The sequence below is a fragment of the Rosa rugosa genome, chromosome 2 (assembly GCF_958449725.1).
Source record: "Rosa rugosa chromosome 2, drRosRugo1.1, whole genome shotgun sequence".
Taxonomy (NCBI): Eukaryota; Viridiplantae; Streptophyta; class Magnoliopsida; order Rosales; family Rosaceae; genus Rosa; species Rosa rugosa.
In genome coordinates, this window is record NC_084821.1 from 27,887,425 (window position 1) to 27,912,353 (window position 24,929).

The 24,929-nt window shown below is 40.6% G+C and overlaps 1 protein-coding gene across 1 annotated transcript; it reads left to right on the forward strand.

Moving 5' to 3' along the window:
* Positions 1-11,782: 11,782 nt before the first annotated feature.
* Positions 11,783-14,814, forward strand: LOC133734184 (zinc finger CCCH domain-containing protein 46-like). Its single transcript, XM_062161818.1, has 8 exons — positions 11,783-12,951; positions 13,048-13,212; positions 13,319-13,498; positions 13,598-13,689; positions 13,815-14,051; positions 14,143-14,245; positions 14,380-14,612; positions 14,730-14,814. The coding sequence occupies exons 1-8, from the start codon at positions 12,137-12,139 to the stop codon at positions 14,765-14,767; spliced, it is 1,863 nt and encodes a 620-aa protein (XP_062017802.1). The 5' UTR covers positions 11,783-12,136; the 3' UTR covers positions 14,768-14,814.
* The last annotated feature ends 10,115 nt before the right edge of the window (positions 14,815-24,929 follow it).

The window sequence follows — 24,929 nt, forward strand, 5'->3', positions numbered from 1 at the left end:
GATATCACCCCAAAAAACCAAAAAACAACAAAACCCAGAAAACGGCAGATTCAATGAAACAGGGAAAAGGGGAGTCCAGATACCAACCTCGATGGTGAAGCCTACGATAGGATGGTGCGCAATAATCTCTGGGGGGTGAGATCGTCCTTTCTCCGGAAACGATATCTCCACGCTCCGGCAACCTCTTCCTTCAGTCTCGGACGAACATAGCGAGAAGACGACGACTGTGAGTTTGAAACTTTTACCAAAGTGTCAAATCTCGCTGAGTTTCCCCCCCCCCCCTTTTATGTCAACATCAGCGCGTTCTCAGCCGTCCGCTAAAAAACGACATCACACACCAGCCGTACACGTGTCGCGGGTCTCCACTTACTCTCCGGATTAACCGAGGCGTCGCCTCGGTTACGGAATCCATAATTACTATCATTAATGACGAGACGACGGCCAGGCTTAGGAGACAAGCCTCCGCACGCTAACCCTTTGTGGGTTAGACACGTGTCAACCACCATCAGACGAAGCGTCTGGTGGAGGTAGCCACTTCGGATGAATTCACCAACCGTCAGAAGTCTCCGCTGAGCGAAACCCCGCCAGCGGAACTTCTCCCTTGTCACCTTCCAAGAGACGAAGTCTCCGCTGAGCGAAACCCCGCCAGCGGAACTTCTCCCTTGTCATCTTCCAAGTGACGAAGTCTCCGCTGAGCGAAACCCCGCCAGCGGAACTTCTCCCTTGTCACCTTCCAAGCGACGAAGTCTCCGCTGAGCGAAACCCCGCCAGCGGAACTTCTCCCTTGTCACCTTCCAAGCGACGAAGTCTCCGCTGAGCGAAACCCCGCCAGCGGAACTTCTCCCTTGTCACCTTCCAAGAGACGAAGTCTCCGCTGAGCGAATCCCCGCCAGCGGAACTTCTCCCTTGTCATCTTCCAAGAGACGAAGTCTCCGCTGAGCGAAACCCCGCCAGCGGAACTTCTCCCTTGTCATCTTCCAAGTGACGAAGTCTCCGCTGAGCGAATCCCCGCCAGCGGAACTTCTCCCTTGTCATCTTCCAAGAGACGGAGTCTCCGCTGAGCGAAACCCCGCCAGCGGAACTTCTCCCTTGTCATCTTCAAGAGACGCAGTCTCCGCTGAACGAAACCCCGCCAGCGGAACTTCTCCCTTGTCATCTTCAAGAGACGAAGTCTCCGCTGAGCGAAACCCCGCCAGCGGAACTTCTCCCTTGTCATCTTCCAAGAGACGAAGTCTCCGCTGAGCGAAACCCCGCCAGCAGAACTTCTCCCTTGTCACCTTCCAAGAGACGAAGTCTCCGCTGAGCGAAACTCCGCTAGCAGAACTTCTCCCTTGGCCTCCTGCAAGCGGGGCAACTTCCGCTGCACACCACTAGCGGAACCCCTTATCATCTTGCAAGCTGCGTACTTTGTTCAGCGCAGTATCGCTCAATAAAATACTGACAGGCACGTCTACTGGACGCTGCTTCCTGCTGCGGGGGGATTTCCGCCAGCGGCGGATCCCGAGGCCATGCCTCACTCTGACAACGACCGCCACGCGGCATTACGGTCAGACGGTCCCTACGGGACACGGGGACTTGTGTCAACAGTCTACGACGGCCCTGATCAGGCACGTTGACCCCCGTCACTTGGGTGCTAAAGATTGGGCTCGCTACCCAACACCCTCTGCTCCGCGCAGCTCCCCCTCAACAAACAATTTACAGACCATCCGGAGGTCTATCTTAGCCGGGGAGTGGGGGACTCCCTGGGGGGCCTAGCAGGGGCCCACCCGAAAGGGTATAAAGCGTTTGCTCAGTAAAATCCATGGTTGACAACGCACTGACGCTAATTATGCTCTTGCAAGTCTAGCGGAAGAAAACGCTTCAAACCGCCGAACAACTCCCCAACCAAGATTGCCCTCCTTGACTGGGGACTTGGGGGACTTGTACATACATGTACATTTGCAAGCATAATTAGCTATAATGGGCCACGCTCATTGTACCGATAAAGATGTTAATTCCAACCAAGGGAATGACATACGGATACTCCGCCAGGCGGGCTACAACCTCGGCGTAGGATCACCCCCTGATCACCGCCGACGCGCCGCCACGCGCCGACACGAGCCGCGCCAAAGCAGCATCAGAAGCTCCCAGAGCTGGGTACTGAAGCACATCAGTCCCACATCGAAAACAAAGAGAAGACCAACCTCTTCCTCACCTATAAAAGGTTCTCTCATCTCTCCTCATTCATTACGCATTCAATACTTACCTACTGTTACTCTGTCTATAAATACATTGACTAACTTAGGCATCGGAGAGTTGAAGGCCGCCCAGCGCGGTCTCCCTCTGACGCCCCCTTTGTATTTTATCTGACATGTAGCGGAAGCTGAGAGCATCACGACTAGCGGTCCGCCCACCGGACCCACGTTAAACGAAGGATTGGCTACCGCCAGACTTTGAACGTTAACACCAGATGAACCAACAAATAAAGATAAAGAGATTGCACCATTTAATAATGAAACAAATCAAGAAAAAATGGATAAAACAAATCAAAGTTTAATTCACTTTATTACACACATTGTTTCCCATAACTTCTCTACTCATAGTCTCTCAAGAGCTACTAAAACCTAACAGCTTCCTTCAAATTCTCTCTCTCTCTCTCTCTCTCTCTCTCTCTCTCTCTACATGGGACAACCATTTCGTTCTTAACCACTATGATACTCCCAGCCAAGCTAAACAATTAAGGCAAAACTCAACCAACGCGGGAGCTTAGCAACTAGTATTGCACTATTTATGTATCATATCATTGAAATTCTCAAAATTCTAAATAAATTCATCACCTGTAATTCCACAATGAAAATATATTTAGGTAATGACTGTGGTCAAAAAATTCAACTGGTCAACTTAGACACAACATGTAGAACAAACGGGCCGGATCGAGTTGTCAGCCTATTTGTCACCTCTAATTTTTGTATTTTGGAAAATTAATTTGCCACCAAATTCATTATGTATAATTTCATCCTTATTAATGAATTTCATTATGTAAATAAATTTCATTATGTACAATTTCATCCTTATTAATAAATTTGATGATGCCTAATAAATATTAAGGCTGTCGTTTTCCTATGAACCACTATGAAACTCTATTATCAAACCCTAAGGCCTCCATTCTGTGCAACTCTGTTTCCCGACTTCATGGCCTCCATCGATGATGCTACTGCGAGTTTTGCTGCGTCTCTAGCTCTTGTAGAGGACAATGGCGTGATCAACATCAACAAGCTTACTAGAGGCACAACAATATGTGTTTCCCAATCCTTTTTGCTTGGCAAGGTTTTATCACCAAAAGCAATGAATATCAAATAACTTTCATTGTCATCTCTAACGTATTTGGGTCTTGCAAAAGGGTATTTAAGGTTCAGGCTAAACAAAAATTGTTGTTGTTCACGTTTGATGATGACAGTGACAAAACAAAGGTCCTCCCAGTAGGGCCATAGAATTTTTCTCGTGCACCTCTATTGATGCAAGACTATGATAGCATGAAATATGTTGACAAAATCTCATTAGATGCTATCTGCTACTGCGTCAAGATCACAATCATACTGCCTGCTTTTGAGGTAAAGGAAACCATCACCAATATTACTTCCATTGCAGGTAAATTCACTAAGCTTGATGAGAAACTTTTCAATACGAAAAGAGAGGTTATGGTTAGGCTTTCCCATGAATTGCTAAACCTATTTCTCTTAATAAGATTCTGAAATTAGCTCCGAGTGTGGGGGAGGAGACATCTTTCTATTTTGAAAATTTTGCAAGCCGGTGTCGTTATTGTCATTTGGTTTATCATTTATCGTCATATTAGTGTATGAGCTGTTATAACGTCAACAAAGTTCACAGTAAAATCTGGGCTTGCACCTCGAATTCACTGGAGGACGACTCAGGGCGGGGAAGGCAACCTTTAAGCTCACTATACCGGTGGCCCCTCTGATACCAACTTCTTTGTTTGCAAATCTGCACACTATTGGTATGCTGAAGAAATTGCTAAAACCTATTTCTCTGAATAAGATCCTAAAATTAGCTCCGAGTGTGGAGGAGGAGATATCTTTCTATTTTGAAAATCTTGCAAGTCGGTGTCGTTATTGTCGCTTGATTTATCATTTATCATCATATTAGTGTATGTGCTATTATGCCATGACCTTTAGTATGTGTTGTTATGCCGTCAACAAAGTTCACGACAAAATTTGGGCTTGCACCTCCTAGATTTGAATTCATTGGATGACGACTCGGGGCGGGGAAGGAAACCTTTAAACTCACCATATTGGTGGCCCCTCTGATGTCAACTTCATTATTTGCAAACCTGCACACTATTGGTATGCCTAAGAAGGACAAATGTTTTGTGGTGATCAAGGACGTTGAAAGTAGAATGAGTAATGCCCTAGCCTTAAGTTCCGATGGATGACTATCAACTAGGAAAGAGGGCAGGGCTAACACCCACACATCCTCTCCAAAGAAATTGAAGGGTGGTCCTATCTTGACTTTCAATGATGAGCAAAGAGGCTTAAGTTTTCAACCAAAGACAGTCAAGCTTCCATAATTCAGTTCAAGGTTTATTGTAAAATTATTAGGGCTTATGGAGACTCTATGAGGCAGTATGGTTCTAGCTCCAGTACAAACTGAAGTTCAAGCTCTTAATAAGAAGTGTGGGCACCCTTTGGAAGCCAAAAATAAATAAGGCACAGAAGGAACAAAAGGCTCCTCGCCTTGTACGTTTGTGTCTCCTCACCCTACTCCTAAGGGCAAGGAGAAGCTTAATATTTAATTTCCTAAGTTTGTGTTTACTTACATACTAGAGGGGGGGACTTAGAGTACGTACGGACGTGCACTTACACCAACATGAAGTCATGAATGGATGACTTGATTACAGTAAATGCACTTTTTGTTTATTAAAAAACAGGTTGAATATAAATATCAAGGATTGATATCGTAATACCCCGAAAATTCGTTATTAATTCCTAAATGCTTCGGGAATTAATTTAGTGGTTGTTGGTACGATTATGTGGTTCGTGGATGGAGCGGAAGTGTTTTGGACGAATTTTTACTCGGAAAGTATGGTTTTAGGGCGGCACAAAGGTTTAATTTTTATACGTTGGGCTTCTCTGAAAACTTCCTTCACAAAAGTCGTAGAGCGCGTCGATACGAGTTCGTGGACATGTGGAACGCGGAAATCGGAGTTCGTATGAGAAAGTTATGAGCGATTGAAAATTTGGGAAATATCTATAAATATGAGAAATTCCGGAATTTTTCATTAAATCCCAAAATTTCTCATTTTCTCATTTTCTCCCCCAGATTCTCTCTCCTTTCTCCCAAGCCCAGTTCTGGGCGTCCCTTTGTCGGCTTCGTTCTCACTCCACTGGCCACCAATCCTCACCATCTTCTTCCCTCGGCTTCGCCTTGATCTTGCGCAGCTGCTAGTGGTAGTCTTGCGCCATCTCGTGGCCTGTACGCGGCGGAGGAAGCCAAACCCGATCCGAGTCCGATTTGAGGTCAACACCGATATCTCACTATTCCGGCCACCATTCTTTGTGATTCTTGGCCTATTGAACTCGCATCAGGGTGCTGATCATGCTCCAAGAAGGATCGCACCTGGAGTGATCTATTTCATGTTGATCGGAGCTTCGCCGGTTTCTGGACAATTTCAGGCCACCCGTGACTGTTTTTGGAAATTTTCGACCTTTTCCCGTTATTTTATGACCTCGAGCTAGTTATGAAAAATGTTCAGCATGTTGAGACGAAGAATTGCAGCCTAGTTTCACCTCCATTGGCGGTGGTTGACGGCGGCTCTGCCTCCGTCCCCGGAAGCCGTTTCCGGCCACAATCGGAACAGTTTTTGTTTCTCTTTTAAATCTACACATTGATACGATCGTATTGATGTACAATGCATAATTTTTGGAGATGGTATGTGTCACGCCCCTGATTTTTTACACAAATAAAAATCGATATATAACCCCATAATTATACATGCGTGATCGTTCAGTCATCAATACGAAATACATGGAGACATCTTCCCTTTAAATCAAGTACATATTGATGCCCTGAACCTACAATTCCAATATTGACCCACTCCATGGAGTCATATATTACATAAGCTTACGAATTAAATTGCCAACAACAAGATAAAACGTAAATGCTTCTCAGAGCTCACTACAAGCGGAAGTCTTAATAACGGTAAAGTCACAAAATGGCTTCCTACCATAAAGCTGCAATTGGTGCCACCTCAGCATCAGCCACGATTTTCCTGACCTGCATGATTAACCCCTACACCGTTTGAATGGTGCACCGGGTTGCCACACAACAAACCCGGTAAGCTTTTGCAAGCCCGTATGAGTAAACTCAAAGCCACAAAGCAAAACACATTTCTGAAGTCACCTCAACCTAAACACGATATGCACATAGCTCACACCTACGGCCATCAATTCCATAATCTTCCATATCGTGCCTACATAAGTCAACTGGTGACTAAAGCCTCATGCTCAGATCTTTAATCCTAGCATCCAATTACACAAATTTCGGTCAAACAAGACTTCCTCAAGCAATGTTTGACGTCATCCTAACGCCTTATGGCGAATTCCAGAATCACACTCATTCCCTCCCCACTGGAAGCCTTTGTCATCAACATGACATCAAAGGTGAAAAGCAATGAATCACCTTCCTATCCTCACCACAGAGTACTATTCGTCACCACTATGGCCCTTATGATAAATCAAATCATCAATCAATGAAATCAAGAAAGAAACAAGGCAATCACAATTCAAGTAGCAAGCAAAACAATTCATAGTAACCCCTGCATATAATTTAGTTCAGGAGGTCACACTAAGTCAAGCAATTTAAGTCAAAGTAGTCATCGTAGGTAATCCCGACTATCACAGCAGTCTTCTCGATTATTGTTACCTTAATAACAATTCAGCTCCGCTACCGAGCAGTCATCACACTGATCATCGCACAGATTCCACCGGTCATCACATAGATACTCCTCATCCTACTGATCATCACACAGATTCTGAGGGTCATCACACAGATTTCAATAGTCCAGCTGATCATCACACAGATTTCACCGGTCATCACTCAGATAGCCATCATCCAGCGAGTCATCACACAGATTCCACCAGTCATCACAGAGATAGTATTCATCACATTGATTTCAATGATTCATTACACAAATATTCCTACACAAGCTTCACATAACAATCATCACAAAGATTCAATACTTAATTTCACTATTTCCAACGATACTGAACCGAGTACGTCCTATGTTGCCCATATCACAACAATTGCACCAATACATATATATATTTCACGTAAATATATATATGCGTAGTCATCCACTCAGGATGCCACTAATACCAACTATAGTCATGGTTAAACTAATAACTCCAAGACAATATGGTAATTATGCTCATAACACATATCGCGAGATTTACTCACCATGAAACTCCCGCTGCGTCTTCAATACAGAACAAAGCAGCCAAACCACCCAAATTAACTGTCCAAAGAATACCTCGTCACGTACCTAAGGAATTACAGCTCTGATTCAGTTAACGAATCACAAAGAATAACGTTCGAAACCCTAAATCGAACCAAAATTCCCAAAGTGACGCCAATTAAGGCGAAACCACATCCGAGACCACCCAATGTCTCTGGAATACTTCCACGATCGATATGTCCAAACCACAAGTCGATCGAATGCTCGGATCCTCACGGATCTAATAAATTCACTGATATGAAACGGTAAAAATCATAACAATTCCATTCGAACTCCAAAATTTGCATATTATATATCTAAACGCTCGTATCAACGAGTAGAACATATATAATACCAAAAACAGTTCCCTACATGGCCAAAAAGCCACCAGAACGCCGCCACAGGCGGTGGCGCACCGCCGCTGGCCAAAACTCATTATTTGCCAAAACTCCCAACATCAAAAAGTTTCATCTAAGCATGCTTGTGAATTTTCATAACTAGCTCGAAGTCAGAAAACAAGCATAAATGGTCGAAAACTACCTCACAAGCCGTGGATTACTGTTCAATCCGAGTTGAACAAAGTTTCACGTGAATCGATCCAAACAACCACCAAGGATCGATCAAGGAGGCTGCTCTGAGCTCCCCAAGCTCGGTTTGAAGCCTCGCCGACGTCGGAGATCGGAGAACCGATCGGGTCGTAAATCACCTAACTACCCCGCCTTACTGCGCCGTACACGGTGGATATCGTCGCTAGAGAATACCACAGGGAGGAGCGCACGGAGGAGGCGAACTGATCTGGGCTCGTCTGGTGGTCTACCGTCGCCGGAAAATCCTGGTCGGATCACCTGGTGAGGAGAGAGAACGGAGAGTTTCAGATTTCCGGAAATGGAAAGGGAGAAAAATGAAAATAGTAACTTTCCCGAAAGGGAAACTCCTATATATAGTAACTTTCCAAATTTTCCAACGCTTATAACTTTCTCATACGAACTCCGATTCTCGCGTTCCACATGTCCACGAACTCGTATTGACGCGCTCTACAACTTTCGTAAAGGAAGTTTTCGGAGAATCTCAACATATCAAAAGTCAACCTTTGCGCCACCCCTAAAGTCATATTTTCCGAATGAAAATTAATCCGAAACACTTCCGCTCCGTCCATGAGCCACGAAACCGTCCAATAAACATAAAATTAATTCCGGAAAATCCTCGGAAAATAATTACGAATTTCCGGGGTATCACAGTATGATTCAGTTGTGAATTTTACGATTTCGATCGTTTGGTTCTTGATTCGTGAGGATCGGGCCATCCGATCAACTTGTAGTTTTGATATATTGATCGTAGGACTGTTCCGGAGACTTGGGTGGTCTCCGATGGGGTTTAGTTTCAATTGACGTATCTTTCGGTTTATAGTTCACGTGTTTCGAACTTTAAAATGATTGTGTGCTTTGTGTGGTATTGAATGTGACCTTGATGTGATTAGGTGATTGACGGAATTGTGTGAGCGGAGTCTAGATAATTTTGTGCTTGTCTTGGTTTGTGTGAAGACGCAGCAGGAATTGGAGGTGAGTAAATGTCACAGAGTTTCGGTTGATAAATTAGTTATGTTTTAATTTAGTAGATTTAATTGTTAGCATGCAAAATCGTATTTATCAAAATAAATTATTTATTTTAAAATATATGAACTCGATTGACTACGGTTCATAGGGCTACGGCTCACAGGTAAGAAAATGAATTTAAGTATAAAATGAATTTCTCGGTTTTTGGTGCGTGCGAACTATAGTTGGTATTAGTAGGCATTCCTGAGTGGATGACTACGTGTATATATATATATATATATATATATATATATATATATATATATATATATATATATATATATATATATATACAGCGGTTCTCCACTGCGGACGTCCGCAGTTTTTCGATCCGTACAGATTTCCAGTTTTGATCCACTTTTCGATCACATTTTCACATCTTAACCGTTCAGTTTTTAGGTCCTAATGTATAGATCACATCTGCAAAATTTCAGCAAATTTGGTGATCATTAAGGCATTCAAAACTGCAAATTACAACAATATATACGAACGGTTCCGGTTCGACAGATTTGGTTCATTCGTGTAAATTGCAGTTTTGAATGCCTTAACGATCACCAAATTGGCTGAAATTTTGCAGAGGTGATCTATACATTAGGACCTAAAAACTGAACGGTTAAGATGTGAATTTGTGATCGAAAAGTGGGGAAAAACACAAAATCCGTACGTTTTTGCTTAGGTGCGGATATCCGCACCTGAGCAAGATTATATAAATATATATATATATATATATATATATATATATATATTTATGTGGAATATATATGTTGATGGCGTGACATTGTGATATGCGTATGAATTGTTGATTTTATTGTGAGAAAGAGTATTTGAGTTTTGGAGTAACATTTTGGGTCACGTAGGACTTGTAAATATTTTCGGTCTATGGATCTAGTGTCAAGGTAGTGACGGAGGCGAGGATATCGGATGCCATAACCCTGACGGGTGATGGGCTACGATTGAGGTGAGTGTATCGGATGCCATAACCCTAGGCGGGTGACGGGCTACGATTGAGGTGATGCATGTTACATTTGAGAGGTAACGATGTTAAGTTTTGAAACGTGTTATTTTGTGAGATTGTGTATTTGGAGTTGAAGGGTGAATTCTTGGTTTTAGCGTGAGTGGTTGATTTCTTTAATTAATTTCCTTTTTCATTTCTATTGTTTGATTTCTTTATTTCTTTTTCTTTTTCTCTTCTATTGTTGATTTTTAAGTAATCTCCTGAACTAAGCTATATGCAGGGATTACTATAATTTCTATTGATTGATTTTAATGTAGGCTCCTGAACTAAAATACACGCAGGGATTACTATGATTTTGAGTTGTGTGATTTTAGGTTATCTCCTGAACTAATTTTCTATGCAGGGATTACTAATTTTTACCTAGTGTGATTGTATGTTTGGTTGTGTTTTGCGGAGTTAAATGTTGTTGCTTTAATTTATCTCACGAGTTGAGAAATTATAAGCATGCGTGACGTGAGTCATTTTAATTGAGTTTACTCACACGAGCTTGCAAAAGCTTACCGGGTTTGTTGTTTCAACCTGGTGCACTATTCTATAGTGTAGGGTTTATTGTGCAGGTTAGAATATCGATTAATCGTCGTCGAAGCTGAGGTGTACGTTCGGTAGCGTGGACGTCGAATGGTACTCTTAGTTTTAAGTATTCCGTTGTGTAGTGAGTTGTGGTGGGTGTGTTTACTTATTGAATTGTCATTCAATTTAATTTGTAAACTATCTGTAATGTAATATGTGACTCTAAAGAACGAGTCGGTATGTACATTGTGAGCTCAGTTGTTTAGTTGCTTAATTTATTTGAAAAAAAATTTCTGTGTGGTTTTCTTGTGCTTGTTAAGTTATCGCGTTTCAGATTTGAATTTATTTATTCAAAATTCGGGGTGTGACAGATATCATCTTATAAGTGTTGGGTTACTGATACCATCGATGCATAGAAGAATTTCCAACATACTGTGATATGTTTTTTAGCACTGAATTAAATGAGTTTTTTGGAGCACCACAATTAAGTGCATTGACGAATGAATTCTCACATAAAATTTTTATTTTGTGTTAGAATGTTGTGCATAGTACTATAAGCTTACTGAATAAGTGACATTTAATGTAACAGTGGATTATACTAGTTTTCCTAATTGCTCGGATTGGGAGCAGAAAAAGTATTTATGTGTCGTTTTGACTTTTGAATGAATAGTATGACTCATTTACTAAAAAACAAGAGATGATGCCCAATAAATATTTGTTAAATAATAAGTTACCGGCAAATAATGTCAACATGAAAAATTGACTCATCTGAAGTTTTTTTGAAAAAAGATGACCTAATCAGTAACTTTTTTCTTGTTTACACTGATCGGGTAGATTTTAGTTGTAGTTGTAACAACTTTTCGTAGAAGAAAAAGAACAAGGACTCCTCGTGTGATTGATTTGTAGAGTGATTAAAGAATGCAATTAAAATAAAAGAGTGATTTGCTTTTTAGGTAACGAGTGATCTTACTGTTCCCCTCTTTCTAGTCACTTTAAAAAATATTTTGAATCGGAATTGGCCTTGTTTTCTACTCCGGAACTAAATTGAACCCGTTCTCCCACTTTGTCTCTTTCTGTAAAGACACCAACACCTTTGAAATTAATAATGAACGAGAGAGAAGTAGTGGGACACTGTTTGAGAGTGAGTTTACTGTTTACTCTCCCAAGGCTGCAACTTCTGCACCGTCACCTTTCATCAATGTACGTATTATGTTGATGTTGTGGTTCTAAATATCCAACAGGGGAGCGTCACCTTCGAATTGATTTGATACTCCTTTCTTCTTCATCTTCGTCTTCATCAATCATCTTCAGAGTTCAAAGCCAACAGTACCCAACTCGTACTGTTTTGTTTTGCTTTATAGTCTCTGTTTTACAGCCTTGTGACAATGATTATACTAAATTAATCTACCCACCCATTATTGCTTCTTTTTATAACAACACACACTCACTCTCTCTACTTCTTCCTTTTCTCTTTTCATCTCTCTGTTTCTCTCAGTTACCAGTAGTACTGGGTTTCTCTGCTTGCCTCCCATGGATTCATACGAAGCTACCAAGATCGTTTTCTCAAGGATCCAGAGCTTGGATTCAGAAAATGCATCAAAAATCATGGGGTACCTTTTGATTCAAGACCAGGGTGAGAAGGAGATGATACGCTTGGCATTTGGACCGGAGACTCTGCTTCACAATCTCATCATCAATGCCAAAACCCAACTGGGTCTTGTTCACTCCAAGACTCCATCTTTCAACCCCATTTCCAGGCCCAACCCACTTTCTCTTTCATCTTCTCCAACCTCAAATCTTTGGAGCCTCAGCAACCCCATTAGTCCCAGCTCCACTTGTTCACCTACTTATGCCAATGTTGTTAGCAAAAACACTAACCTTGCTTCTGGGTCTTTATCGCCATCCATCAATGACTCTTCTAGTGCTACTGAGCTTGTTGACAACTTCCAGTTTTCTTTCCTCAATGATCCGAAGACGGACGAGGAGTTTTTCGATGGAGGCCCTGAAGGTGTTTACGGTAATTCCTCGATGAACAAGCAGAGCTACTCTGCTCACTGCGGGTGTGCTTTTGGTTCTGAAGATGTGAATTCCGGGCTCGGATGGAAAACATGTTCGTATTTTGCAAGAGGGTTCTGTAAAAATGGAAGTAGTTGCCGTTTTCTCCACAGTGATGGCTTGCCTGGAAATGTCAGTATGCTTGAGCAGTGTGAAGACTTGCTCAGATCCAATGCTGCTGCCCAGCAACACAAACTTGCTGCAGTGTCACAGTTCATGTCCAACGGTTCTTCTTTGCCTTACAACAGGTGTCTCAACTTTCTTATGCAACAACCAAATGACACCCAAAGGTATATTCGTACTTGTAATTAAAGACCTTTAGTTTTGGATTGGAGTTTGGTTTTGGGATTGGTGATGAATTATGATGCCATTTTGATGTGTTTCAGGTCATTGATGATGGGAGAAGACCTTCACAAGTTTGGGAGATACCAACATGAGAGAAATGATATTTCGAGTTTGGGTGGAAATGTAATTCCCTGTTCAAGGCAGATCTACTTGACATTCCCAGCTGATAGTACATTTAGAGAAGAAGATGTCTCTAATTATTTCAAGTAAGTAATTATTATTTTTTAGCTTTTTCTTCTAGAAATCAAGTTAATGAAGGTGTTACATTATAGAACTTCACTGAAATATAGCATAATTTTGTGGCTTTTGAAGCATGTTTGGACCTGTGCAAGATGTGAGGATTCCATACCAGCAGAAGAGAATGTTTGGGTTCGTTACATTTGTATATTCAGAAACTGTGAGGATCATTTTGGCCAAAGGGAACCCTCATTTTGTATGTGATTCTCGGGTGCTTGTGAAGCCTTATAAGGAGAAGGGGAAAATACCAGACAAGTACTAGACAATTACAAACTCTTCAGCTTTGTTTTATTTTACCAATTCTGGCCTCCTCCCACATTGTAATTTAAATTTCTTTGGATTATACAATTTCAGGAAGGTACACCAACATTTGGAGAGGGGAGACTATTCTCTGTGTTCAAGCCTATCTGGGCTTGATTCTAGGGAGCCTTATGACTTCAATCTTGGTAAGAAAACAGGCTCTCTTAGTCTCTTTGCTTCCGTCAATGGTGCAGACTAGGAACTCCCTGTGAATTGAGGATTTAATTTGGAACTCCCTTTAGATTGAGGACTTGTTTTGATGTTTTTGCAGGATCAAGAATGTATTACAGTACCCAAGAGATGCTGTTGCGAAGGAAATTAGAGGACCAAGCGAACTTGGAGCAAGCTATTGAACTCCAAGAAAGAAGACTTATGAATATGCAACTTCTAGGCATCAAGAATAACAATCATCATCAGTACTATCAAGGTCTATCAGAAGGGTCTCCATTTCCCTCCCCAAAGTTATCACATACACCTAAAAATCAACCCCTCACAGATGTCTCAGAAGGTTAGCTAATCTTATGCTCTAGAGCTCTTGATACATTAATTAGTTAAGTTACTGGTAGTTAATTCATTTCTATTTTGTGACATTGTGCTAGCCTCAGTCATTTCCCAAAGTTATGCTTTAGATGGTGAACAACAAGAAGAGGAGAAGAGTGGCAAGGACCAATCCAATGCTGAAGAGTGTGACCTCCATCAAAGGTATTCAACTTGTATATAGTTGCAGCACTATACATATATGAATATAATTTTTTCTCAGTGTCCACAGTGCATCCATATATATATGTATATATATTCTCTATTAATGAATGTTATTTTGTTTTGAACAACAACAGTGTGGAGCACATTCTCCCTGATAACCTGTTTGCTTCACCAGCAGTAGCTGGAGACCACATAAATGTCTTCTCAACTGCTTCTGCACCATTCAATGAAAGCACCTCAGCAATATCTTCTTCTTCTTCTAATAGCAATAGCAATAGCAATAATAATAATAATTTACTGCCAACCACTTCTACTTCTACTTCTACGTCCAATGCAACTTCCCCAAAATCTGTTCTCTCGAGCTCAGGTACTGCTTACTTCTTTCCTTGTATGACAAGCAAAACACACGCGCAATAGAGTCATTACTTCGTAGTTACTATTGTAGTTCATTGTCAACATAAACTATTAATTGTGGACTTTATAGGTTTTCTTTTGGGTATGGAACCACTGGAATGCAACTAAGAAAGTTGAGCATGGCCAGCAATGGGGTAACTTGACTTTTTGCTAGGGTAAGTTTTACCTTTCTCTCAAGAAAAAGCATATCAATTTTTGGGTCAAAGGGAATGATCATTACTGATGCTATTTCCTTTTTTTTTTTTTTTTTTGTTGGGTTTCTTAAATGCAGAAACAATTGGGGAGCCAAAAAATCATACCCTCATCAAAGAAACTCGTTGGACAAGATCTAAGCAACAAGATCACCATCATCATTAATATATATTTATACTAGTTACAATAATTACCTAATTGTATACGGTAGAAGAACAGATGGGACTGATTGATGGTACTGGGGTCTATATACTTGTCTGTACTCTTTCTCTACTTTCCCTCTTTAGATATGTGCTGGACCACAGTAACTAAGTAGCCACTGTATCATACCAAACAAGGGTTAGGACAGTACCCTAGTAGTGGTAGTAGTAAACTTCATATGATATCTTTTTTAATAATTGAATTTACTTTTCTCATCTTTTACCACTTTTTTTATGTGAGGTCAGTTTCACTGAGGTGTGTATACTGTATAGTATGAAGTCACTGTACTGTTTGAGTCTTTGAGACTCGGACCTACTTGATGTGTGGTGATCAACTGTAGCAGAAGCATAACAACTCCTCTGATATGGAGCCCCAAAAAGGGGAAAGACAGTGGGGATGAGTCAGTGGAGGGTAAAAAGCTGTGTCTCTGCCACCTTCTTTATATTTTCTGCATCATCTAGCTAGCTCCCCCAATTACATTATGAAATAGGGGTTGGATGACTTGGATCAGCTATGCTAGGGCAGAGCTGAAAAGACCAGTTAAGTTAATACTTATTACTCAGGTATCCATAATAATATAATAGTCTATTAAGAGAGAAAAAATTATAAAGGGTTTGGTTTTTTTTTTTTTTTTTTTTTTGGTAGAAAGGTTTAAATTATAAAGGGTTTGGTTGGTCGCTCTTTCATGTGAGTAAAGGGTTACTTTAGAGGACACTTTTGTCTCATTTTGTGATTTCCTTTTTGATATGGGATGTGAATTGTGAAGGGTTAAGGGCCACACCTTCATTTTCATTCATTCCCACATGGGCTCTGACACCATTGAATGGTGGTATCTGCCTACCTGGGTACCACACGTACACACTCTCCTTCCCCTTGCAGTTCCAGCCTTTTAACCTCCTTTCTCATATTAATATTTGTTACTGCCAAGAATTTTGGACGTTGTATGGGTTTTTGATTATACCCTTTGTTTGAATTTGAAATATTATGGCTTTGAAGCCCTTCCTTCTTTGCCCTCTCCATGTACAACACCTTTTGACGCAATAGTCTAATATGGATGGATGTTGATATATTTATTGTTTGATACCAAGGCCCTTCTTTTGTTTGTTGTTGTTCTTGACAGCATCTAGTTAGAGAGAGTAGAGGGATTTGATTGGTTATCAACTTTTCGTTTATTTTGTGAATGGGAATTTTAGAAGCTTTTGAGCATATGAATGGTTCAAGGACAGTTTTTCCATAATTTGCGTTAGTGCCCACTTTGTAGGAGTGTTCTTGTAGTAGTAGTAGGAGTATTGTTGCCCATGTTTAGTCCAACATGAATATAGAACAAGCACCAGGAGAAAGCACAGGACTACTATAAAAGTGTTTCGTGTTTGTATAAACTAGAATCTTAATGTGGGTTAAGATGTCAGCATCATTAACAATCCACATTCTTTCAAATTACATAGCTGGCCACAACAACCTGGATAAAGTATCAGAACTACATATATGGGCAAATGGGTATTTTGTCCCTCTGTTTTTTCTTTTCAAGATTAAGTTGATTTTTTTATATTATATCTTGTGTGGTGTCAAAATCAGCCTTATAATTAGGGAGATTGGTGAAAATTCCGAGTCATTTTGGTCTAGTGACGCCCTTTGTCTCTAGTGGTGAGCCTCATGTAGTCGTTACATCAAATTGTCACAATCAGAAAGAAAAACTTGTCATAAGCAAACTTTCTCATGATTTACTTAGAAGATTTATCAGGGGCTGCGGTTATGCTTCATTTTTCTGCACTTGTGTTATTTTCATTTACATTACTAAGCTCGATCATGGAAACAGGCTTTATGTCCATCTTGCGTCTAATTTGATGAATCCAGCAGAATATTTATGTAATTTGTGTAACTTATGGAGTTTGAGAAATTTTTAGCGCAATTTGGTACGGGCAAACTTAAAATGGAGGACAAATTTGGATTGAGTTGCTTTTGAGTTTTGACTGCTCAAATTCATCTCGAATATAATTTCTAAACAATTATTATTAGACTGATCTCTCATATAAGCTCATAGTTGTAAACAAAACCTAATCTTTGAGCCTAAATGGACACAAAAAGAGCCAACTTGAATAAATTTGACTTTTATTTTTTTTGATCAAGAAGAAACTTCATTAATAATGAACTAGTTACAACGATTTTGAACAACATCTCTTACACCGAAATGACCACTAGACTTCACACTAGAACTCAATAATGACTGACTGAATGAGCCTTTTAGGCTCCGACTAAAGAAAGCTTACACAACAACTAGATGACAGACTACATGCCCAGAAGCCGTTAAACTTGACACTCAACTTTGACTTGAGTTTATGCTTTTCCCACCCAAATTCATCTCCAACCTTAATTATTATATTGATATCACAATATACCCAATTATTATATTCTCAACTTGTATTAGTAATGGTGGGCTCGGTTTCATCGGTTCTGTTTTTTTATACTAATCGAAACTGCAGCGAAAATTTGATTAACTAACATATTGGTTCTATTTCGGTTAATTTTAACTGCCATGACTTTAACGTTTTGACTTTTGATCCATATTTTTAATGAATTTTTTTACTTTTTCAGTTGTGATCGTACCCAATTAGTAATTAACCAAACAATATCAATATCCACAATTTTAATCTCAACCAAATAACATTCATCGAAAGACAACAAGACTAGAATTAAAACAGAGTGTCGCCAGATTTGTACCGTGCGGCAGCATAGTAGGAAAGTTATGCTATTTGTAATAATGTTATCTTTTTGGAAGGCTTGCTCACTTAAGGGACAGTTTTTAAGGGACTGTGATGGACAAATGAATTTGACGACTGAAAATAAATGCACAGTTTTAAGTTGTTATAATTTCTGCTTTTATATTTAATATATTCGGTTGAGATGCATTTGTCCTTCACAGTCCCTTGAAACTGTCCCTTATGTGAGCAAATATGATCTTTCTGGTATGTCACTGATATGTTAAAGCAAATGGAGTAATCAGTCGAGCACTCTTTACTAATTGGTGCATATTAAATACATAGATTTAGTAGAAACTCCTAATATTATTTCAGAATGTTCTTTTAATGCGTATTGTAATCTAGAGTTCAGGATCTATATCCCCTACTTGTATTTTGTTGTTTCATTAATCAAGGTTTGAGGGCAGTCGCACCAACTCTATTTAAAAAAAAAAAAAAAAAAGACAACAAGACAATAAAATTGGATATATTATAGTTTACTCTATAATTTAAACCTAGAAGCAATATAAAAATACATAAGCAAATCAAATTAATTGCAATTAAAATGAAGTTACAAGTCAAATAAATTAAACGTAGAATAGGAAATTAAACACATGTTAGAGTAACAATGATTTAGTGCTTGAGGGACTACAACGGAAAGTATTTTTCAGTATGAATAAACCTCCTATAATACAAGTATAAATGTAGGGTTTTTATCCATTTACCCAATTTTTAGAGATGTTTTTCCCACTTACCCAATTAAGTTTTTTTAATTCCCTCTTACCCAAAACACTCTAAGGAGGTCTTCCCTAATACCCCATTAAGATTTTTTTTTTTTTTTAATTTAATACCATTTTACCCTTACCCCTTTGTTATTTAGGGAGAGAGAGAAACCATAGGAGACTTCGCTGGAGCCCGATCACCGGCCGCCAGAATCCGGTCATCAGCCGCCGCCCACCGAAAATGTTTTTTTGCCCCCAATAGACATCTATTGCCCCCTAATAGAGGGGCAATAGACCTCGATTGCCCCTTATTGCCCCCCAATAGACATCTATTGCCCCCCAATAGACTTTTCGATTACTGAAATGGGAACTAATCTTCTTAAAATTACACAAATAAAACTTTGATTAAAGAAAAAAAACGAGAGATTACATCAATTTAAAACGTCTAGCCCCTAATAAAACATTTTTTTTTCTTTTTTCTTTCTTTCTATTTTACCAAAAAAAAAAAAAAAACTGATTTGGGCACACAGAAACTGATTTGTAGTCTCGGACCTTTAATCCTCCGGTGCGGCAACTTGTGCCACCACGGGACCTACGACGCCTTCAACAACTACGCCAACTCCAAGTACGCCAAGTCCAGCCGCTACGGCCACGCCTCCTTCTTCGACAAAGTGATGCTCCAAGACTCCACCAACCACGAAATCGCTTCCTTCCTTTATGCCATCGACGGGTCAGCGTCCCGGAGGCCTTCCTCCTCCACTCCACGTCCTGCGAATCGTGGGACCACGAGATCTGAGTTCTCCACCAGCGAGGTAGCTCTTACCAAAGCTTCTTTGTCGTCTTCAGGCAAGCCGACAGAGGGAGGGAGGAGAGAGAGAGAAGAAGCCGGTCGGCGCCGACAGAGAGAGATCGAGGTGAAAGTGAGAGGAGGGATGGCCGACGAGATCGACCCGGTCAGTCGAAGCCGGAAGTCGTCCGCCGGGGTGTGAGAGAGAGAGACAGATCGAGTTGTGAGAGAGAGAACGACATTCTCAGAACGTGTTTGCATCTGAAATGGCACGATGTAATTTTTTTAATTAGGCTGAGGGCAAAAATGTCAATTTAGTTTAAATTGGGTGGGAATAAAAATCTGTTGCTGGGGTAAGTGGGATAACTTTTGCTAATTTTGGGGCTTTGGGTCAAGGACCCAATGTAGGGTTTTTGTCCATTTACCCATTTTTAGAGATTTTTTGGTTCGATTTTTATCGGTTTATCATAAACACTAACTGAAATCATACCACAAGCATCGATTTGGTTTAGTTCGGTTTGGTGCGATTTTTCGGCTTTCGGTTCCAAAAGTCCACCCCTAGTTATTACTGTTAGCATCATATAAAAACATTGTTGTGATTGTTTTTTTTGTTTTTGGGTATATATACTGAATACTAATCCAAGACTAATAGGCTTCTTATAATTGTAGAATCGCTGTATCTGTATGTAATTAGGTTTTTATTTAATTAGGATATCCTGTAATTATGGAAAGATTGTTTCCTATTAGAGTTAGACTACTCCTTTGTACTTGTATATATACCCTCATTGTGGGATGAATAGAATCATCGAATTAACCTTGAATTGAAGTATTCTTTTTTACTTGGTATCAAAGCCAGGTTCAATCCTTTGAACTTGCGCTGCATCCTTTGAATCCTGAATCTTGAATCCTGAAGAACACCACAAACCGCTGCGTACCACCACCATTGAATTCCTAACCACCATCACCCTACCTTTTTTCGAAAAAAAAATTCAGATCCATCTTGAAACCCTAGAAAACCTAATCCTGCAAAAATCCCGAATTCCTCAATGGCCGGACCTGTAATTGAAGGCGAACAGTCAAATCCCGAGAAGGCAATGGTGCCATCCTCACAAGTCATCCATCACCACTACACCACCCAACAAGACAACTCTGCGTTCCCAACAAGTGTTGTCTTGAATGAATCCAACTACACCATATAGGCTCCTCTCATGCGGATGCGCATTGGAGCACGAGGGAAGGTTGGTTATCTGACCGGAGTGAAGGCTGAACCCGCCATAAATTATGCAGAGTATGAAGCTTGGGCCACTGACAATGAAAAGGTGAAAAGTTGGCTCATTGACTCCATGGAGTCCTCTCTTATGAACCGGTATATTCGTCTCCCTACTGCAAAAGATATTTGGGAAGCTGTAGAGAAAACTTTTTATGATGATTCTGATCAAACTCGGATCTTTGAATTGAACAAGAAGTGTTTTGAAGCAAAGCAAAATGGACGGCCTATTCCTACCTACTATAATGAGTTAGTGGCGATGTTCCAGGAGATTGATCAAAGGGTGGCCTCTCAGAATGATAATGTTGCAGCTGTAGTTCAAGAGACCTCAGCGATGTCCCGGATGCGTGTTCACATGTTTTTGAGTGGACTTGACCTAGAGTATGATCAGGTGCGTGGAGAAATCCTGCGCAAGGAACCTAAATTCTCTTTGGAGCAGAGCTATGCTTACATTCGCAAGGTGCAATCAGAGAAACAGGCTATGGGGCATTCGATACCTACCGAATCCTCTGTTATGGCTGTCCAACGCAAACCAGGTCCTCCTCCAGGCTTCTCACATCGTCCTCTAGGTAAACCAAATCCATATGCAAATAGAAAGTACATTGTGTGTGGGGAACTAGGTCATAGCAAAGAGCGATGCTATGAAGTGATTGGTTACCCTGATTGGTGGGACTTCACCAAGAAACCACGAAAGAATCTGGGCAAGGCCGCCATTGCTACTACAGAGGAAGAGCGTCTAGACAATGCCTCCGCTAATGTAACGCAATCAGGTATGAAGGGTAAGGTTACTTTGAATAATACATGGATAATTGATACAGGTGCATCTGATCATATGACCAATGACCCTAATCTTGTGAAAAACCTTAGACATTCCCCTCAAGTTGTTGTCTCTACTGCTGATGGTACTCCAACTTCGGTCACCGGAGAAGGTTCTATTGTTTTATCTGATACATTAACCCTTGAATCTGTCTTAGTTGTGCCATCACTAGCTTATAATCTCCTGTCTGTTGGTCAAATTATTTTAGCTCTTGCATGTATTGTGACCTTCTATCCGTCTTTCTGTGTGTTTCAGGACATTCTGACTCGGCGGATCCTTGGTTATGGTGTTAGAATGGGGAAATTGTACTACCTGGATCTGACAGAGACTGGAGAGAACCAGAAGCATCTTTTGGGGCAAGCTAATCAGATCAATGGGGTAGAGAATGCGAAGGAAGCTGTATGGTTATGGCATCGCCGTTAAGGTCATCTATCTTTTAGTTATCTTAAGAAGCTGCAACCTCATTTGTTTTCTGTTGTCAGTGATTTGGATTTCCATTGTGACATTTGTGAACTAGCCAAGAGCCACCGTGTTTCATATTCACCAAGTCTTAATAAAAGTCCTGTTCCTTTTATGAAAATTCACTCTGATGTCTGGGGTCCTGCGAAAATTCCTTCTCTTTCTGGAGCTCGATATTATGTAACGTTTATTGATGATTGTACTCGCATGACATGGGTATCATTACTGAAGAATAAGAGTGATGTATTTGGGATGTTTACCGAATTTCACAAAATGGTGGCAACTCAGTATCAAAAATCCATTAGAGTGTTTCAGTCTGACAATGGTGGAGAGTTTGTGAATGGCCCTATGATTGAGTTTTGCCGGTCACATGGAATTCGTCATCAAACCTCCAATTCTTATACTCCTCAACATAATGGTTTAGCAGAACGGAAGAACAGGCAATTGATGGAAGTTGTTCGTGCTTCCTTGTTTGGCATGAATGTACCTCGGTCCTATTGGGGAGAAGCAGTAAAATCAGCAGCATATCTTATCAACCGTACTCCTTCATGGGTGATTGAGTTTCAGAATCCTCATCAGAAGCTTCATACACTTTTGACCATCCCTTCTATGCCTAATTTGGAGCCCCGGGTGTTTGGGTGCACAGCCTATGTTCATATTCCCAAGCCTCAACGCAGCAAGCTTGATCCCCGTGCCTGTAAGTGTATCTTTGTTGGTTATGCTGACTTTCAAAAGGGTTATCGAAGTTATGATCCTCTTACTGGCACTATACATGTCTCTCTTGATGTTGCTTTTCGTGAATCCGAGCCTTATTACTCAGGGGGAGCTTCTCAGTCTTCCCTTCAGGGGGAGAGAGGTTGTGAAGGGAATCCTCGTTCTATTATTGATTTTGATGTCTTTGAAGACTTGGAAAATTTGGAGGATAGATTTGATGGTAGAAATTCGGAAACAGAAAATGCAGTTGCCGAACAGAGCATTGTAAATTCCGAAATAGACAATGCGACTGCCGAACGAAGTGTTGCGAATTCCGAAACAGAAAATGCGACTGCCGAACAGAATGCGACTGCCGAACGAAGTGTCGCAAATTCCGAAATAGAAAATGTAACTGCCGAACAGAGTGTTGTGAATTCCGAGACAGAAGAGACAACTTTTCTAGATAGTTTGAATCAAAATCAAGACATATCTGAAGCTCACACACAAGATATTTCCCCTTCTGCATCACCAACTAAAGATCCCGGTCAGAATGATCCACCTCAGGTACCCCTAAACTGTAATGAGTCTTCTGGGTTAGAAAGTGTCGAACCTAGGAAATCACAAAGGGTTACCAAGAGAATTCCTAAGAAACAATATGAACCAGATATCAAAGCCAAAGCTAAATACCCTATAGCTAATTTTATGTCTAACCATAGGATTTCTGGGTCACATGCACTTGTTGTTGATCAATTATCTACTGTATCTATTCCTAGTAACGTGCAGGATGCATTGACGGATCCAAAATGGACAAAGGCGATGAATGAAGAATTGGAAGCTCTTCAAAAGAATGCAACATGGGAGCTAGTACCTATGCCGGTTGGAAAGAAGACTGTAGGATGTCGTTGGGTATTTACTGTGAAGCTTAATGCAGATGGAACTATTAATAGATACAAGGCGAGGTTGGTTGCCAAAGGATATACACAACGCTATGGGATTGATTATGAGGAGACTTTTGCACCTGTGGCAAAGATTAATACTGTCCGGATTCTAATCTCACTTGCAGCAAACAAAGATTGGCCTTGCACCAGTTTGATGTGAAGAATGCGTTTCTTAATGGGAATTTGGAAGAAGAAGTGTACATGGATGTGCCCCCAGGTGTTAAGAATTACCCAAGTGACGTTGGCAAGGTGTGTAAATTGAAGAAGTCTTTGTATGGCCTGAAGCAGTCTCCAAGAGCTTGGTTTGGAAGATTTTCAAAGTCCATGAAAGCCTTTGGATACAGACAGAGCAATTCTGACCATACCTTGTTCATCAAGCGCAAGAGTGGTAAGATTACAGCTCTTATTGTGTATGTTGATGACATGATTGTTACAGGGGATGATCTGAAAGAGATAAATGAATTGCAAAAGTATTTGTCAAAGGAGTTTGAAATGAAGGATCTAGGACAACTGAAGTATTTTTTGGGTATTGAAGTTGCAAGGTCTAAGAAGGGGATTTCACTTTCACAGAGGAAATATGTTCTTGATTTACTTGCTGAAACGGGGATGCTGGACTGCAGATCCATCGAGACACCATTGAGATGAATCACGGACTTGCTATCTATCCTGATCAAGTTCCAACTGATAAAGGGAGGTATCAACGTCTTGTAGGAAGGTTGATTTATCTTTCACATACTAGACCTGATATTGCTTATGCTGTAAGTGTTGTTAGTCAATTTATGCATTGTCCTAGTGAAGAGCATATGGATGCAGTCTTTCGTATTTTGAAGTACTTGAAGATGGCACCAGGTAAAGGGTTACTGTTTCAAAAAAAAGATGAATTGGAAGTTGTTGGGTACACAGATGCAGATTGGGCTGGTGATAAAACTGACAGACGTTCTACATCTGGGTACTTCACTTTTGTTGGAGGGAACCTTGTCACTTGGCGTAGCAAAGAGCAGAAAGTTGTTAATTGCCAGATCAAGTGCAGAAGCTGAGTTCCGAGGTATGGCACACGGAGTCTGTGAAATGTTGTGGATTCGTAATGTCTTGAAAGACCTGGGATACAAGCTTAAAAGGTCTATGGATTTGCATTGTGATAATACAGCTGCCATTGAGATTGCACATAATTCAGTTCAGCATGATAGAACAAAGCATGTGGAGGTTGACCGTCATTTTATTAAAGAAAATCTTGACAGAAAGGTTATTCGCTTTCCATTTGTAAACTCAGATGAGCAATTAGCTGATGTTCTTACTAAAGGAGTGTCCAAGAAGGTATTTGACAGCTCAGTTGACAAGTTGGGCATGATAGATATCTATGCACCAACTTGAGGGAGAGTGTAGAATCGCTGTATCTGTATGTAATTAGGTTTTTATTTAATTAGGATATCCTGTAATTATGGAAAGATTGTTTCCTATT